The sequence below is a fragment of the Denticeps clupeoides genome, chromosome 3 (genome assembly GCF_900700375.1).
Source record: "Denticeps clupeoides chromosome 3, fDenClu1.1, whole genome shotgun sequence".
In the NCBI taxonomy this organism is placed as follows: Eukaryota; Metazoa; Chordata; class Actinopteri; order Clupeiformes; family Denticipitidae; genus Denticeps; species Denticeps clupeoides.
Genome location: NC_041709.1, coordinates 36,086,329 through 36,105,411, shown reverse-complemented (window position 1 = coordinate 36,105,411; position 19,083 = coordinate 36,086,329). Strand labels below are relative to the sequence as shown.

Here is a 19,083-nt window from a genome sequence, read left to right as displayed (position 1 = left end):
TAATAACGTGTTCCATGTTTTTTCAGTAATTTATGCGTGTGTAATTTTTCGTTATATTTTTAGAATTAAATTAATTAAAAATGGATCACGGTCCGTAGTTTGAACACCCCAAACTCACCTACAGGGACGGACAAGAAAAAAAGATGCAGACACATCCTAATATACAGATACAAATATATTAAGGTCTGAGAAGTAAGGCACTGTATTTAGTGTGTGAAACAGAATAAGGCCGTAAAAATGTAAAATGAACAAACACTCCTCCTTCAGTTCATTTGTGCGTTTTGTGACAAAACAAATAAATGTAATAACTTACAAAAAAAAACATAAAACTTCAAGTGTATAAAATATTACAAACGGATGTCCATGTCACCGTCGTGTCCCACAGAATCCCTTCCCGGTTTAGTCCGGTTGCGTGTTCGGTTTTAATATTTGTCCAGCATGGGAAATAAAAATGTCTCCCAGACAGAAAAACTGATGGAAAGGTGGAAACGGGTCACATGTTCACGAACAACCTACTGGAATATCACGGCTTTCTCAGCATCTCTTGGATTAAAAAGTTCAAGATCACTACAAAAGCAGAGACAATCAGTACATGTGACCTTAACGGTCCCATTAAGGGTGACAACCGTGCTCATAATGCTGCAACTAAACTGATAAAATACCAATCACTTACTTCCAAAAGATCAGACATCACCAGGGAGACGCCGGAAATGGCTGGAAAGGGTGCAGATGAGCGTTCCCCCTGATCTACATCTTAATCTACTGAAGAAGCGGCAGGAGGACCACGCCCGAACACGGGAAAAAAAACCAGGATGAGCCTGGGTTCCTCGGTTCTTCCCTGTGCTGAGCTTTTTGGTCTGGCGCACATGTACATATATATATATATATATATAAAGATCTAAAAAAACAGACAAAATCTACACATAACGTCTTTAAAAACGAATAAAAAACCCTACATTTCCACATTGACGACTGATCGATATGTTAATTTGATTAATTGGGGTTTGATTTTGTTCACTAATCAGCTGGTTGCACGGTGCTCAACCGATCATTCCTGTTAAAAACGTGGACTCCTCCCCTGCGAGCGTCCATTTCCTCGCAGAATCAGGACGAAACGGCGAAGGCATGACGGACCACTGACGAATAAACCGGTCACAGTCCCCCAACCGCGAGGAGAATGGGGTCGGAATACTGGCGGCAGGGGTGGGGACCCTGTAAATGGTCTCCTGTCCTCGTGACACCCGTCCCTCGCGGAGTCCTGTCCCGGGTACAGCACTCCGCCGGCGCTCTAGTTGACCAGCAGGACGTCCTCGTACGTAGTGGTTCTGCAGGGAAGCGGGACATGAAAAAGCGCCGTTCACGGCGCCTGGAGAAAGAAAAGCGCGAAGAGGCGGTTTCCCGCGGCAACGCACCGGTCGCAGCAGCAGAAGAAGGAGCAGGGCGAGGTCTCCAGGCCGCGGAACTTCCCCGAACTGGGCGTGTCGGTGCACTCGGCGATGAAGGCGTGCAGGTCGGTGATGTGGATGGGCTCCTGGGTCTGGTGCTGTTCACACACACACACACACACACGCCGCTTTTATCAAGGCGTCCGGCCCTCGAATAACGGCACGTCGGCACGGGACACCGTAAACGTCTCACCTTGATGGTTTCGTAGGCGCCGGTGATGAGGGCGATGAAGAGGGACAGCACCATGTAGATGAAGAGCGAGATGAAGGTGTAGAGGTAGACCTGGCTGAAGACCCACACCAGCGTGCTGCTCTCCTGCATGCCGGTGAAGGTCACGAACATGTCGTCCCCGTTGATCAGCGAGAACAGGCACTCGGACACCATGGACAGCGAGCGGAACTGCGGGAGGAGCGGGCGGAGTCACAAACTGCGAACGACACGTTCGTGACCTTCACCGGCATGCATCCCGCTTGCCGTACCTTGACGTGGTACGGTCCCAGCACGATCCAGCCGCAGAAGCAGTAGCCCAGGTAGATGACGGCCACGCAGCAGCAGAAGCGGATGACGTTGGGGAACGCCGCCCGCAGGGTGATGATCAGGATCTGCGGGGGGACAAAAACCATTTCCACCACTTTTCAATCAGAATAAATCTCAAAAAGTCGAAATTATTACAGTAAACTTACACTCGCGTCCGAGCCCGAGTAAAAGTGGAGTAATCTGGTTCCGGAGTAGAGCGTCAGCTGTAATTTACTTTTACACGGACACACGCGGCCGAGAAAGTTCCGGAATACGGAAGCGATGCTGGAATACGGAAAAGCTACCACAGACCTGCGCTGTAAACGTAGAAAATACGTCTCTTGCACGGTCATAACATCACACGTCAGATTTCCACCACTTTTCAATTACTGTAAGGAAAAGTTTCATCGCCATAAAATAACTGCGCCAAAAAAATCATAATAAATCACAAAAAGTCGAAATTATTACAGTAAACTTACGACTGAAAAGCTTAACTCGCGTCCGAGCCCGAGTAAAAGTGGAGTAATCTGGTTCCGGAGTAGAGCTTCAGCTGTAATTTACTTTTACACGGACACACGCGGCCGAGAAAGTTCCGGAATACGGAAGCGATGCTGGAATACGGAAAAGCTACCACAGACCTGCGCTGCAAACGTAGAAAATACGTCTCTTGCGCGGTCTTGGAGGAACCAGGTGCTTCATCATACCTTCAACATGTCAGATTTCCACCACTTTTCCAGAACTTTATATGGAAAGTTCTCTTTTCCCGGTTTTCAATGGCCGAGTAAAAACGGGGCTCCGGCACATCATGAACTCTGACCCACATTCACAGAGTGTTTAGAGTGCAGGAGCGTGAGGGCCACTCCTTCGTCACTCACGTTGTACTTCTGGAAGAAGGAGAGGTAGCGGATGACCCCCACCCAGACCAGCAGCGTGGACGTCCCCAGCAGGATCCCACACTCGTCGTAGGACGACAGGTTCTGTGGAGTGAGCAGACAGGGACGTTCAGCGCCTGGCCGCCCCGACAGGTTTTCGGGGCTGGGAAGGTCTGACCTTTGACTCGATGCCGATCTTCATGATGGTGCCGGCGATGGTCAAGGCGTCACTGATGATGAGGAGGATGTACCAGCCGTTGATAAACTCCATCCTGTCCCCCCAACACACGGAGCGGCCCAAGCGCTCTCTGAAGTAGAGGACAAAGTCCTGCAGGGAGCGTGGGAGGTTCAGAAAGGTTCAGCATTAGAACATCACGTTGTGTCATGATGTGTGTGTGTGTGAGAGTGTGTGTCTCTGATTTCGTACTCGTTGCAGGATGACTCCTCTGACGATGGACCGTCCACACAACAGCAGGGACATGAGACAGACCAGGCCCACGGCCACGTCGAAGCTGACGCGGGTGTAGTTCTCCGCTGGAGGGGAGGAGAGAGAGAGAGAGGCGGTGAGACAGCGTGCGGGACGCGGTGGGACGTCACGCGGCGACTTGCCGGCTCACCGCGCCCCGAGATGCTGGGGTCCTTGCACTCGGTGATGGAGGCGTGGTTGTCCAGGGTGATCTTCACTTTGCCGCTGTGGGCTTTGTTGTCCAGCACGATCTGTAATGAGAGAGCCGGCGTGACCACGGAGCTTCACGCGGGCGCTGAAGACGAGCGTGCAGCAGGCGAAGAGCGTTACCGTGACGATGAAGGTGTAGCAGTCCGGAATCTCGTTGTTGATGATGGACTGAAGGTTAATGGCCTTCAGCTGGAACTGAATGGTCACGTTGATGAGCCTGGAGGGACAGAAAACGAGCTGATTCCAGCTTGAGGAACACGCCAGACCAACGTTCTGGAGCTCAGAACTCACTTGTGGAACTTGATGGTGAAGTTTCTGTAGGCGCTGCTCAGTGTCGAAAAAGGAGAAGACTGAGGGGTCACGCCGACACAGTCTGCAGACGGAGAAGATGTGACAGTGAAGCTATTTAAGAAGCTGCAAAGTGCATGTTATGTCCCTGGACGTACGCTCCCACGTCTTCTGTGTGTCTGGCTGTGTTTTTGTGTCCTGTCTCTTTTAGGTTGACTTCGTGGGAGGAGTTGAGGTCTACCAGCTCCACCTGCCATCTGCCATTGGTCATTTTCACCTATATAAAGAGACTTCGGATGGTGTTCGGGAGGTCCCCAGAGTCTACTAGGCCCTTACGCTTTTGGGAGGTCCCCAGGGTCCACAGAGATCTGCATGGAGCTCCATTGGGGATCTCATTCATGTGTCTTGTTGCGTTGTATGATAGACCCTTTGTTGTTAGCTGTTAGCCTGTTAGCTGTTAGCCTGTTATGTGCCCTTTTTGTTAACTTGTGTGTGTGAGTTGTCCCCGCTGGACCGTCCATTCCTTTGTTGTTAGCATGTTAGCTGTTATGTGCCCTTTTTGTTAACTTGTGTGTGTGAGTTGTCCCCGCTGGACCGTCCCTTCCTTTGTTGTTAGCCTGTTAGCTGTTAGCCTGTTATGTGCCCTTTTTGTTAACTTGTGTGTGTGTGAGTTGTCTCCGCTGGACCGTCCCTTCCTTTGTTGTTAGCCTGTTAGCTGTTAGCCTGTTATGTGCCCTTTTAGTTAACTTGTGTGTGTGAGTTGTCCCCACTGGACCGTCCATTCCTTTGTTGTTAGCCTGTTAGCCTGTTATGTGCCCTTTTTGTTAACTTGTGTGTGTGAGTTGTCTCCGCTGGACCGTCCCTTCCTTTGTTGTTAGCCTGTTAGCTGTTAGCCTGTTATGTGCCCTTTTTGTTAACTTGTGTGTGTGTTTGAGTTGTCCCCGCTGGACCGTCCCTTCCTTTGTTGTTAGCCTGTTAGCTGTTAGCCTGTTATGTGCCCTTTTTACATTTACATTTACGGCATTTGGCAGACGCCCTTATCCAGAGCGACTTACAACGTGCTTTCAAGTTTCAAGTGTGTTTGAGTTGTCCCCGCTGGACCATCCCTTCCTTTAGTCTGTTTTAATGTCGGTTAGCTGTGTCGAGTCTGCTGTTTTATTGTACCTCCTTAGCTCACTGTGAATAAAAGCACTGTTTGTACGCTTAGTTTGCTGGTGAGTGTGTAACAGTGGACGTCCTCCTCTCCACACCCTAGTTGCGTTTCTGAGACTTAGGAACGTGACAGTGCAGTAGAAACGCATACGTTGTTCGTTTCGAACGTCCGCGTGGACGAGGCTGAACTACGACCCGGATCATTCCTAGAACATCACCGAGCAGCGTCATCACCATACAATCCAGGTCCTGGAGGAACATCTGCCAAGTGTCTTCACTCCAACCCAACTTCAGTCAGGCTCAGGCGTACAATGAGCCGTGTGGGACGGGACGAGAACCTACTGGAAGGCGTGAAGGTGCGGTCAGTGGCGTTTACCTGTCACCACATGGGGGTCAATGTTGAAGGTGTCGTTGGCCGGGTCGATGTGGCCGCGCTTGTAGTACTGCTGGCACAGAGAGAGGGCGCTGCCGTTCACCCCGACCCCGTAGACGTACGCGTAGCGACCCACCGTGGTCTCGGCCAGAGCCAGGTACTGGTAGAGAGACACGGACACGGAGACACACATCAACACGAAGATCAGTCACCCTGGATCACGGTGCATCTCCATCTCCTGCCACATCAGGCTGCTAGTGGCCTACACACACTCACCTATGAACCAGAAGACCCAGGTTCAAACCCCCCTTACTCTCATCATGTCCCTGAGCAGGACACTTAACCCTGAGTGTCTCCAGGGGGGACTGTAACTGTAACTACTGACTATGAACCAGAAGACCCAGGTTCAAACCCCACTTACTCTCATCATGTCCCTGAGCAGGACACTTAACCCTGAGTGTCTCCAGGGGGGGACTGTCCCTGTAACTACTTACTATGAACCAGAAGACCCAGGTTCAAACCCCACTTACTCTCATCATGTCCCTGAGCAAGACACTTAACCCTGAGTGTCTCCAGGGGGGACTGTAACTGTAACTATTGACTATGAACCAGAAGACCCAGGTTCAAACCCCACTTACTCTCATCATGTCCCTGAGCAAGACACTTAACCCTGAGCGTCTCCAGGGGGGGACTGTCCCTGTAACTACTGATTGTAAGTCCCTCTGGATAAGGGTGTCCGGTAAATGCTGTAAAGGTAAAATGTAAACATCACAGATGGACCAGCAGCAGAAGAATGGTCCCGGACAGGCCAGATTCCTGGAGGAACGTCCCTGTTTACAACTCGTCTCTTTAGTTCCACTCTAAACAGCACGTATGGAAATATGGCGCCAGGATTTTTTATTTTCTGTTTTGTAACGTCCACAGACAGACGCTGTTTACAAGAAATCCAGACGGAGACAAGTGTGGGAAACGCACGTCCCCCACGAAAAACGTCCATGAAGGTTGTACCGGACACGCACTGCTGCCGGGTCTCAACATGAAGATGCGTCACATGACCGCGGCCGCCGCTCACATCTTCTACACACCAGCAAAGCTCTCCAGAAGTAAGACAACCTTTGACCTGGTGCGGCCAGCACCAGCAGGGGAAGCTGATCTCAGATCAGCCAAGCAGGCTCCGAGCTCAGGGTTTAACACACACACACACACATTTACATACACACACACTCGGCGACGGCATGCAGGTAAACACACACCTAACAGTGTTTACATAAGCAGTCCTGGCAGGTTGTGTGTAAACACACACACACACACAGACACACACAGACAGACACAGGCAGAAATGATAATAGACCAGAACAGGTCGAGCTGATCTCATTTCTCCGTTTAGCGATGATGCGGCACCATTCCGCACAACCGGGCGTGTAAATGCTGAGCTGTGCAGAGCAGATACTGCTCTGTGTGTGTGTGTGTGTGTGTGTGTGCGTCTAGGGGCGAAGTAATGACATGTTTTTATGGATGCAACAGCACATAAATACATATTAGAGAAATGAGCAAAACTGAGAGGATTATGAAATGTTTCAGTAATATGATTAACTCGGTCCGCAGGGGTCGGAAGGAGCTCAGGCTGTGACCTTTCACCCACATCTGCAGAAGAACCGCAGGAGATTTGCAGTTTTTTTTTTTTGTCATTGTTGGAATGAATTAATAAAATATATTTATAAGATTTATCCAATTTTTTAAATGAGTCATCATGAATAAAATAAGATTCATAAAAATTTTTTAGAAGAAAAAATTTTATTTATAAAAAAAAAAGTCATCATGAATATAATATATTTTTATGATTTGTCAATTTTTGTTTAGAAAAAAAAAATCATGAATAAAATCTAAGATTTATAAAAAATTTTTAGAAGAAAAAATTTTATTTATAAAAAAAAAGTTTCATCATTAATATAATATATTTATAAGATTTATAAATTTTTGTTTAGAAAAAAAAAAAATCATGAATAAAATATAAGATTTATAAAAAAATTTTAGAAGAAAAAATTTTATTTATAAAAAAAATGTCATCATGAATATAATATATTTTTATGATTTGTCAATTTTTGTTTAGGAAAAAAAGTTTCATCATGAATATAATATATTTATAAGATTTATAAATTTTTGTTTAGAAAAAAAAAAAATCATGAATAAAATATAAGATTTATAAAAAAATTTTAGAAGAAAAAATTTTATTTAAAAAAAAAAAAAGTTTCATCATGAATATAATATATTTATAAGATTATTAGAGCCCCTGGCAGGAGACGCGGTTGTAAATACCTGCTCCACGGTGTAGTTTATGTGCTCGTAGACGTCGCCCTGCGTGTACACCGCCAGGGGCTCGTCCGAGCCTTCGTCGTAGTCCCTCAGGAAGAGGTGTTTGAACGTGGCCGTGTTCTCCTCCTTGAAGATCACGACCATCTGGTTGCTGAGGCCGAACAGCACCAGCTGAAAAGCAGAGAGCAGCGGCTGAGCTTCACCGGGGCTCCTGGAACCGAGCCGCCGCTCGCACGGGCGCGCCTGCGTACCTGGGCCGTGACGATGACGATCTTCAGCATCTGCAGGAGCAGTTTGAAGGGCTTGCGTCCCTTGGCGTGGTACTTGTCGCAGGGGCTCATGAAGAAGTACTTCAGCTTGCGGCGCAGGGCTTCCTCCTCCTGCTCGGACGGCAGCGGCACGTCACCCTGGTCGCTGCTGCTCAGGTCGCTGGAGCCGTAGTAGGAGACGGCCGACAGGAGCCTCTCTTTCTCTGCCGGAGAAACCACAAACAGCATGGAACATCACACCGGCTGGCTCCATACAACTGAAACGTGGAACATCTGACACAACAAACGTATTAACAGGATTCTGATCATGTACCTGAAAAGGGGCTTTTATATTAAATCACTTTACTTTACCACAAACAGCATGGAACATCACACCAACTGGCTCCATAGAGCTGGAACGTGGAACATCTGACACAACAAACGTATTAACAGGATTCTGATCATGTACCTGAAAAGGGGCTTTTATATTAAATCACTTTACTTTACCACAAACAGCATGGAACATCACACCAACTGTCTCCATAGAGCTGGAACGTGGAACATCTGACACAACAAACGTATTAACAGGATTCTGATCATGTACCTGAAAAGGGGCTTTTATATTAAATCACTTTACCACAAACAGCATGGAACATCACACCGACTGTCTCCATAGAGCTGGAACGTGGAACATCTGACACAACAAACGTATGAACAGGATTCTGATCATGTACCTGAAAAGGGGCTTTTATATTAAATCACTTTACTTTACCACAAACAGCATGGAACATCACACCAACTGGCTCCATAGAGCTGGAACGTGGAACATCTGACACAACAAACGTATGAACAGGATTCTGATCATGTACCTGAAAAGGGGCTTTTATATTAAATCACTTTACTTTACCACAAACAGCATGGAACATCACACCAACTGGCTCCATAGAGCTGGAACGTGGAACATCTGACACAACAAACGTATGAACAGGATTCTGATCATGTACCTGAAAAGGGGCTTTTATATTAAATCACTTTACTTTACCACAAACAGCATGTAACATCACACCAACTGTCTCCATAGAGCTGGAACGTGGAACATCTGACACAACAAACGTATGAACAGGATTCTGATCATGTACCTGAAAAGGGGCCTTTATATTAAATCACTTTACTTTACTCGGCAGAGTATCCAAAGCGTCGTGCTGGAGGACGACACCAGCAATTCTCACTCTGTTTCTATAGATTTTGAGTTTGTAAAACTAAGAGCCCTGATAAGGTCTAACTTGTCAGGAATAGAGCATGCTGGGAAATTGTTATGTGCTGGACGATTTTTCTATTTTGTGTGTGTGTGTGTGCTAGTGTTGGACTCGTCTGAAGTACTTTTTGAACAAGTGGGTTTTCAGGGGCAGTGGTGGCCTAGCGGTTAAGGAAGCGGCCCCGTCATCAGAAGGTTGCTGGTTCGAATCCCGATCCGCCAAGGTACCACTGAGGTGCCACTGAGCAAAGCACCGTCCCCACACACTGCTCCCCGGGCGCCTGTCATGGTGCCCACTGTTCACTCAGGGTGATGGGTTAAATGCAGAGGACAAATTTCACTGTGTGCACCGTGTGCTGTGCTGCTGTGTATCACATGTGACAATCACTTCACTTTAGCTGCTTCTTATAGGTGGTAGTAGTCTCGGCTAGTCGAATGGAGCAGGACAAGTTGTCCCACCAGCCAGGGACGGCAAGGGAGAACAGAGTCGGCCTTTAATATTAAATAAATTTGCGCTACTTTCAACGTGACGGACACGTCGGGCCACTTTTACTCGTACCGTTCGCGTCCAGGAACGAAGAGACTGCGATTTCAGGCCAGAAATACGAACGTGAGACATTTTTACTGTCTGTTGGAATAAAAGCTGTATGTGTTTCTTATCATTGCGGACGTTTCCAGCGTTCCTCGCATTCCTCCCCTCTTACGGCCGGATCAGACAGCAGGGGTCAGCCAGGGGTCAAGCGCCGGCTCGAAACGCACGACCGTCGCACGAATCCCTTCTGTTGAAAAATACACTTTCCTGGCGGTATTGAAAAAATGTCGATTATGACAAAGCAACACGTGCAAGTGTCACTTAAAGGAAGATAATGAATAATAAACGTAATAAAGAAATAAGCGCTTTTTCATGCACACACACCAAATGGTAGAATTATTTGTGTAACTGGTGGGGTGAAGGTGTGCAAATGAGTGAAGTCAAAGTAGTGAAGAACTTTTCACTTTATACTTTGACTCCACGTATTTGCACACCTTCACCACACCTCTTACACATATTTTATGTTAAAGACATAAATGTGTCATATTTGGTTATGTTTGCAATATTTGCATATTGGTTTGTTGTATACTTGCAATATTTGTAATACTGTGGTCACATGACACGCGACTGTTTTAAAGAACTTGTGCGGTCGTAGCGGTTTGCGGCGCAGGGACCGAAGTTGACTCCCAGACACGGGTCTGTTTGTTCTTCTCCTTCTGGAGATGTTTGTTCTCAGACGGCCACATTGATCGCCTGCTGACTGAAGTGGTGCCACGTGACTCCCCCGAGGGGAACTCAGGAGGGAGAACGTCTGGAAAACCGAGAAGGTTCTGATATCCCTGGCTGGTGGGAGTTGATCCAGTCACCGTGTCAAACGTCAGAAGATAAAAGGCCTTCAGACTTTAAAAATCCGACCGATCGGGTTCCTCGCTGCTGGCACACGCCCAGCTTCACGCTGTCAGAGATACACGCCGGCGGCCAATCAGCACCCGGCATCTCCCAGTTCAAACGCAGGCCACCCACAGTCCTACCGATGCCACCTGAGATGACATGGGGAATCTTTTCATACTTCCAGTGATTAGCCAACACAGCTAGCGTGGTCTACAGGCTTTTATCTCCCGTCTGGTGTGTAGGCACCTCAGTTCAGGTTCTAATAAACGGTTTCAGCGCCCTCCCAATCCGGGAACTTCAACATTACCACTAGTTATTAATAGTAAGTACACAAACAAAGTACCAACAGATAAACGCGACAAGACCAGCAGTGAGGAAGACGAAGACTAGGCCTGTTTGAACAGGAATGGATCTTCAATGATGAAGAGAGATGAGCAAGGTAACCTGGGACGCTGTAGGTCAGGACCAAGATCTTATACTGGCAGCCAATGGGGATAATATGGACCTTCTCGTCCAATCCAGTTACAAGGCTGGTAGCAGCAGGTTGGACCGAGCTGGAACCCAGAATCAGAGACGTTACAACGCCGAGCGAACAAGGAGGCGTCCTGAACTCTTTTTGCCCTTATTACACCTCGCACTGCACCTCCTATACTCCGAGCCTCCAGTACTGCTCGCCTGGTCCCTCCATCTCTGAAGGTAAAAGGAAGACGTTCATCTAGACTCTTCTCCGTCTTGGCCCCTCGGTGGTGGAATGAACTTCCAGCTCAGTCACTGAGCACCTTCACACGGCAGCTCAACACCTTCCTCTTTAGAGAAGATTTAGATGAACTTGGAACCTTCTTCTGTATAGAAACTAGAACAGAGTGTCTTCATAGTTGGGGGTCCTGGTGAACCAGAACTGACCACTTCATCCATGGTGACATGGAAGAACGTTGTAAGTCGCTCTGGATACGGACGTCTGGTAAATGCCGTAAATGAGAATTCCGATTCCGCGATTCATAAACGTCCTCAAACATCATCAGTCAGAAGACCTGGCAGGTGAGACTCGGCAGGGCGCCTGCACAGGTCGGCGTTCCTCGAGGAACGGAGCTCGTCACAGGCAATTTACGGTGCTAAATTACCCGTCAGGGCCGCCGATGCGATAGCGCCGACTCTAGAGAGCGAGGAACGTAGGCGGGGGGGGGAGAGGGCGGCGGACACGCCCGCGGTCCTCGCGTACGAGTGCCGGTACTGGCAGCTACTCCACAGTTCCACCGCTACCGAGGACGTCCACCACGAACCTGCCCACAAATCCACGAGCGATCATTTACCAGAAGAAGAAGAATGTCCAGCAGCTGATGATGATGAGGAGCATTTCCTTCAGTTCCGTTTAATATGTTCTAGCAAAAAAAAAAAGCAGCATTTTCTAAAATGTGGAAATGTCGACTGGTCCATGAAGGATCCAGTTTTTGGTCCCAAGTCTCAAGAAAACGTCTTGCCAAACATCAAACTTGAAGGACATGGTCTACAAAGGGTCCTCAACTGAGACCTTCACTAGCTGTTGGATTTGGATTTCAGGTCTGGAGGGCATGGGACAATGTTACTGATGACGCTACTGGCGCCGAGGGCATGAAGACACCTGGAAGATACCTGGAAACGTTCTCCAGGACTGACCTCGGCGTGTACGTTCACCGTAAAGCACAACTCCTCGCGCGTTCGCTCACGCACTACAAACGGCACGAGTGGCGGTGAAGGTGAAGGCTGGTGACCCGCCTCCACCACATTCCAGCTGGTGCTCGCGGCCGTCGCGGCGTCCGATGCCGGAAGATAAAGTCCATCCGGAATAAAGAGGCGTTTAAAAATCCGGCCGATCTGGTTTTCATGGTTTTCAAGCCATGGACCAAGATACACGCCAGCGGCCAATCAGCTTCCAGCATCGCATCTCGCAGTCATGCAAATCCGCCCAAACACAGGCCACCCACAGACCGGAGACGGGTCATCTTCATCTTCATCTTCATCATCACGGAAAAGCTGCGCTTCTCGCGTTTCAAACCGCGGGGACAGGAACTAATCGGCTGTAATCGACCAGAAAAGAACCGCCGATGAGTAGATGTGTGTGTGTGTGTGTGTGTGTGTGTGTGTGTGTATCTGTGTTATGGATGATAGTGAGCAAGTGTGTAGTTACAGCAAATATTAATTACAGGCTGACAATTAAGAGCATCCGTGACATTAACATGTCCACACCAGCTGTGGTCCGTTACTGTTAATTAATAACACGGGGAGGGAGAGAGAGAGAGAGAGAGAGAGGGAGAGAGAGAGAGAGGGAGAGAGGGAGGGAGAGGGAGAGGGAGAGAGGGAGAGAGGAGAGGAGAGAGGGAGAGAGGGAGAGAGGGAGAGAGGGAGGGAGAGGGAGAGGGAGAGAGAGAGAGAGGGAGAGAGGGAGGGAGAGGGAGAGAGAGAGAGAGGAGGGAGAGAGGGAGGGAGAGGGAGAGAGGGAGGAGAGGGAGAGAGGGAGAGAGGGAGAGAGAGAGAGAGGGAGAGAGAGGGGAGAGAGGGAGAGGGAGAGGGAGAGAGGGAGAGAGAGAGAGAGAGAGAGAGAGGGAGAGAGAGAGAGAGAGAGGGAGAGAGGGAGAGAGAGAGAGGGAGATCCGAAAAAAAAACGTCCACACTTCCTCCCGACGAGAGAAACGCTGATGTTTTCCTGACGCGGCACCGTCTCTGGCCAAAGACGTCAGGCCGTTTTGTCCCTAAACACCAGATGTTGTCAGAAACATAAACACGCGTCACCCTCGGGGGTCAAAAGGAGGCGGGCCGGCCGGCCGCCACTCAACACCCGTCGGGACGAGAATAAACGATAAATATTTAGCCATGACACGGCGCTTCAGCAACACGTATACGGTTCCCCAAGCACCAGTACAACCGAAAATCTCCAAACCCCCCGTCTCCAGGGGCGACCGCCCACAAATATGGCGGCAGAGCCGGGCTCTGTTCTGTATTCATTCATTTTATTACAACATATGAAGTTATTATATTGATGGAAGTGAAAGTGTCTCCTTCGTTTTGTTTTGAAATGGCCTGTTTTAAATAGAACTGGAACAGAACCTGGAACCACAGAACGTCCCTTCCTGGAACAAACAGAGAAAACCAACGTCTGGATAGGAAGCCACCAACCTGAAACGATGAACTCCGAACATGCAGGGCAGAAGCGGAGCACGGGGGTAATCATTACACACACACACACACACACACACACACACTCATACACTCACATATACACAATATCCACATACACCTATACACACAGAGAGAGAGAGAGAGAGACCACACACAATCTACATGCACACTCATATCCACAACACAAAACACACACTCATACAATCACATATACACAATATCCACATACACCTATACACACACACACACTCATACAATCACATATACACAATATACACATACACCTATATATACACACACACACACACACACACAGAGAGATCACACACAACACACACTCATACAATCACATATACAAAATATACACATACACCTATATATATATACACACACACACACACACACACACACACACTCATATCCACTCATACACTCACATATATACAATATCCACATACACCTATACAGAGAGAGAGAGAGACCACACACACACACACACACACACTCATACAATCACATATACACAATATCCACATACACATATACACACAGTCTACACAGACAGAGAGAGAGACCGACCAAACAAACACACACACACACACACACACACACACACACACACACACAGGTTGACCCAGACAGAATTGAAGAGTAAAAGTCCTGCTGGATGAAAGTGAAATCATGCCCCGGTTGTGGGATTATGACCCCGAGCGGCTCCCTCTCTCTGGGTGAAGTAAAACGGGGTAAAACGGGGTCGTTTCTGTCGCCGTGTGTGGCGCGGACCGGAGGAACGTTTTATTTTGTCGTTGTTTTCTCGCTTACCGGAATTGACGTGGTTGATGCAGCTTCCATCCACAGCGGCCATGGCGGCGTGTGACGTGCTGACTCGCGAAAAAACGAAATATTATTTAGAGAAGGAGGAGAAGGAGGAGAAGGAGGAGAAGGAGGAGGAGCTGCTGTTTCTGCGGCTCGTCCGCGCGCACTGTCGCTTTCAGCGCCGGTCATGTGACAGACGTCACGTGACTCGGCGCTTCCGCTTTCCGAAGGCGCGAGCGAGAATCATAGATATATGCAGCCTAGATATGTACACTACTGTGTATAGACATATACAGCACAGATATGTACACTACATAGATATATACCGTGTTGGGGAGGAACGGAATACATGTACCGGCGTTACGTATTTAGAATACAAAATAAGAGTAACTGTATTTCGTTACAGTTATAGTTTAAATGATAGGGTGGTAGTAGCCTAGTGGGTAACACACTCGCCTATGAACCAGAAGACCCGGGTTCGAATCCCCCTTACTACCATTGTGTCCCTGAGCAGGACACTGTCCCTGTAACTACTGACTGTAAGTCGCTCTGGATAAGGGCGTCTGATAAATGCTGTAAATGTAAATGTAAGGAATAGGAATGCGAGGAATAATTAATTCATGCATTTTTATAATAAATATGTTGCTATTGTCCACTGATAAGGCTTTTTGCACGCATTAGAAAAGCAGCAGCTCATCTGTTTATGGCAATTGTTAGATTTTTGGGGGGACTTAAGTTTTTCAACCAAACAGTTCAGCACTGGGACCTTACATGGTTCTTGTTGCCTTTGTTAAATGGCCATGAAGTAATGTTGCTGGGTTGCATTAAAACATATATTGTCTTGTGTTATATCTGGTGGCAAGGTTTAAAGTGCATTTTGTCATTGTCACATCAAGTTTAAAATATCGGATTTGTATTGAAGGATCTTTAGTATTTTTCATGGAAGAATAATATTGACAGTAAATGCCAAAAAATTAGATTTTTAATTTTTGAGAATTGTTTTATATATGACCTTTTTCTCCTAATCAGGAAGAGGGTCATTGAAAATGCTGTTTCCCTTTCCCTTGTGCGAGGTGTACTTTCCATCACTTTTTAACTAAGTGATGGAATATATTGGTGACCATAACAGTAAATATTTTGGCCCATTCTTCCATGCAGATCTCCTCTAGAGCAGTGATGTTTTGGGGCTGTCGCTGGGTAACACAGACTTATAGGGTATTGTGAGGCATCTGGCTCCACCTACATCATGCTCCGCCCTATACATATAATCACTAGATGTCATGTTGAATGTGAGCGAATGTGTCAACAGAGCCGGCATCTTGGGATGGGCTAGAGCGACCGCCAGATTTGAGCGATTTTTATTGTATTTACATCCAAGCCATGATGAAAAGTGGTGTATGTGCAAGGTTTTTATGCATATACGTAATGAAAAGTGGTCTATGTGCGAGCTTTTTATTTATATACACAATGAAAAGTGGTGTATGTGTGAGCTTTTTATGTTTATACGCGATGAAAAGTGGTTTATGTGTGAGCTTTTTATGTATATACATGATGAAAAGTGGTCTATGTGCGAGCTTTTCATGTAATACACGATGAAAAGTGGTGTATGTGCGAGGTTTTTATGTATATACATGATAAAAAGTGGTGTAAGTGCGAGCTTTTTATGTACACGTGCAAGTAAAAGTGATCTATGTGTGAGCTTTTTATGTTTATACGCGATGAAAAGTGGTCTATGTGCAAGCTTTTTATGTATATACACAATGAAAAGTGGTGTATGTGTGAGCTTTTTATGTATATACACGATAAAAAGTGGTGTATGTGCGAGGTTTTTATGTATATACGTGATAAAAAGTGGTCTATGTGCGAGCTTTTTTTGTTTATACGCGATGAAAAGTGGTCTATGTGCGAGCTTTTTATGTATATACACGATGAAAAGTGGTGTATGTGCAAGGTTTTTATGTAAATACGCGATTAAAAAGTGGTCTATGTGCAAGCTTTTAATGAACATGTGCAAGTAAAAGTGGTGTATGTGCGAGCTTTTTATGTATATACACGATGAAAAGTGGTGTATGTGCAAGGTTTTTATGTAAATACGCGATTAAAAAGTGGTCTATGTGCGAGCTTTTTATGTACACGTGCAAGTAAAAGTGGTGTATGTGCGAGCTTTTTATGTATATACACGATGAAAAGTGGTGTATGTGCGAGGTTTTTATGTAAATACGCGATTAAAAAGTGGTCTATGTGCGAGCTTTTTATGTACACGTGCAAGTAAAAGTGGTGTATGTGCGAGCTTTTTATGTATATACACGATGAAAAGTGGTGTATGTGCAAGCTTTTTATGTTTATACACGATGAAAAGTGGTGTATGTGCAAGCTTTTAATGAACATGTGCAAGTAAAAGTGGTCTATGTGCGAGCTTTTTATGTTGATACGCGATGAAAGTGGTTTATGTGTGAGCTTTTTATGTATAAACGCGATAAAAAGTGGTCTATGTGCGAGCTTTTTATGTACACGTGCAAGTAAAAGTGGTGTATGTGCGAGCTTTTTATGTATATACACGATGAAAAGTGGTGTATTTGCAAGCTTTTTATGTTTATATGTGCTGAAAAGTGGTTTATGTGCGAGCTTTTTATGTACACGTGCAAGTAAAAGTGGTGTATGTGCGAGCTTTTTATGTAAATGTAAATGCATTCATTCATTATGTAAATGTAAATGCATTCATTTATAGATTTTTTTTAATGTAAAAAAGGGAGAAGGGGTGATTAAAATTGAATAGAAGTTAGATAGAGCTGTGAATGCAGTGCAGTCAGGTTAGGAACTCCCTCCCTGGGCTCCGCAGCTGGTTCGCCATCTGGTGGACAAAAAGAGGGTAAGTGGGGGTGACATACGGACACAAATGCCACGCACACACACACAGACAGAGACAAACAGAAGAGAGGGTCGTCTGGCTCCCTCTCTGGGCTCTCTGGGACCTCCTCAGATGGCACAGCCAGGATCTCGGGAGGCGCGACCTTCTCGCCGCCCGCCAGTGCAGGGTCTTCTTGCCCCAGATCCTGACTGGCGCTGGATGTGGTGGAGGGGCAGAGTTCCATCCCTGGCTCAGACTCTGGCCGATCAAACTCTGCCCTCAGTCTCTCCAGGAAGTCCTGGAAACCCATTCTGTCGGTCTCTCCCTGTTGTCATAGGGCTGCGCCCCAGTCCCATGCTGACCCAGTCAGACACGCGATGATGGTGGTGATCTTATTCGTGTCTGAGAGGGAGGGAAGAGCAGCAAAGTACACGCCACAGGATTTTAGAAAAGACTGGCATGAACCTGCTGCCCCACTGAAGGGACATTTTTGGTAGGTCCCACACAGGGCTGGGAGTGTAGCTGGAGATGGAGGTGGGTGTGTGGCATGGAGGGTGGTGGACGTCTTCTCCAGCAGGCGGGGACGCTGGTGCTGCGCTGCCATTCAGTCCGGGCAGAGGGAAGGCAGGTCAGCGACCGGAGCTGGGAAGGCGTACTCCCAGTGACAGCAATCCTGACAGCAACATTAAGGGACTGAACCTTTGATTCCAGGTCCAGCTTGGTCAGAAGAGAAGGAGAATCACTGACGAATCTCTTAGTTCCGTCGCTCTTTTCCTTACATGTTACCTTTAGGTCATGTCATGCACTACATTTACATTTACATTTAAGGCATTAGACAGTGGATGCTTACCAACTTTCTTCTGTTAAACCCAGATAAAACAGAAGCTCTTGTACTTGGGCCTCAAGCAGCCCGACATAAGCAGCCAGACTACATCATAGCTCTGGATAGTCTTTCTATTTCACCAAGTACTGAAGTAAAGGATCTAGGTGTCCTCATCGACGTGGGTCTCTCATTCGATTCGCACATAGATAAAGTCACTAGAACAGCATTCTTTCACCTTAGGAATACTGCAAAATTAAGAAACATCATCTCAATGCACGATGCAGAAAAGTTGGTCCATGCATTTATCACTTCATGGTTAGATCACTGCAATGCACTACTGTCTGATTGTTCTAGTAGGTGCATGAGTAAACTCTAGCTAGTTCAGAATGCTGCAGCCAGAGTTCTAACTAGAACTAGGAAATCTGACCACATCACCCCAGTCTTACAATCACTGCACTGGCTACCCATGATATTTAGGACTGACTACAAAATCCTACTTTTGACCTATAAAGCCCTAAATGGTCTCACCCTGCAATACCTGAGTGAACTTTTAGTTCTTTACAACCCGCCACGCCCCCCTGCAATCAATGGGTGCGGGGTCACTACTGGAAATCTGGGGCAGCAAGAACTGGAGAACTGCAAAGAAGAGATTTCACAGCCTTAAACGCACTTTGGCAGTCCGCAGACCAAACAAAGGATGAGCTGCCACGAAGCAGCTTGGTTAACAGGCAGACCACGTCTGAGAAGTTCTTACAAAACCCCCGATAAAATCCAGTCATCCCTAAAATCCCCGTTTCGAAGTGGGGACAGGAAAATTCATGACCCCCTGAACTTTGGCCTCCACGGGCCGAACTTGACCCTGACCTACTTCTTTTCCTAGG

The 19,083-nt window shown here is 47.0% G+C and overlaps 1 protein-coding gene across 4 annotated transcripts; it reads right to left on the bottom strand.

Moving 5' to 3' along the window:
• Window positions 1-162: 162 nt before the first annotated feature.
• mcoln1a (mucolipin TRP cation channel 1a) lies at window positions 163-14,666 on the bottom strand. Of its 4 annotated transcripts, none has more exons than XM_028972241.1 (14): window positions 14,538-14,666; window positions 7,888-8,108; window positions 7,640-7,807; window positions 5,327-5,483; window positions 3,802-3,883; window positions 3,631-3,727; window positions 3,452-3,551; window positions 3,262-3,368; window positions 3,013-3,162; window positions 2,838-2,939; window positions 1,926-2,048; window positions 1,639-1,845; window positions 1,413-1,543; window positions 163-1,325 (listed from the first exon to the last, which is right to left on the bottom strand). In XM_028972241.1, exons 1-14 carry the CDS (start codon window positions 14,578-14,580, stop codon window positions 1,289-1,291), a joined length of 1,725 nt encoding a protein of 574 aa, XP_028828074.1. In that variant the 5' UTR covers window positions 14,581-14,666; the 3' UTR covers window positions 163-1,288. The 4 variants fall into 4 exon arrangements, with proteins under 4 accessions (XP_028828074.1, XP_028828073.1, XP_028828076.1 ...); XM_028972240.1 differs by lacking the exon at window positions 14,538-14,666 and adding an exon at window positions 13,713-13,858; XM_028972243.1 differs by lacking the exon at window positions 14,538-14,666 and adding an exon at window positions 8,219-9,334.
• Window positions 14,667-19,083: the final 4,417 nt, after the last annotated feature.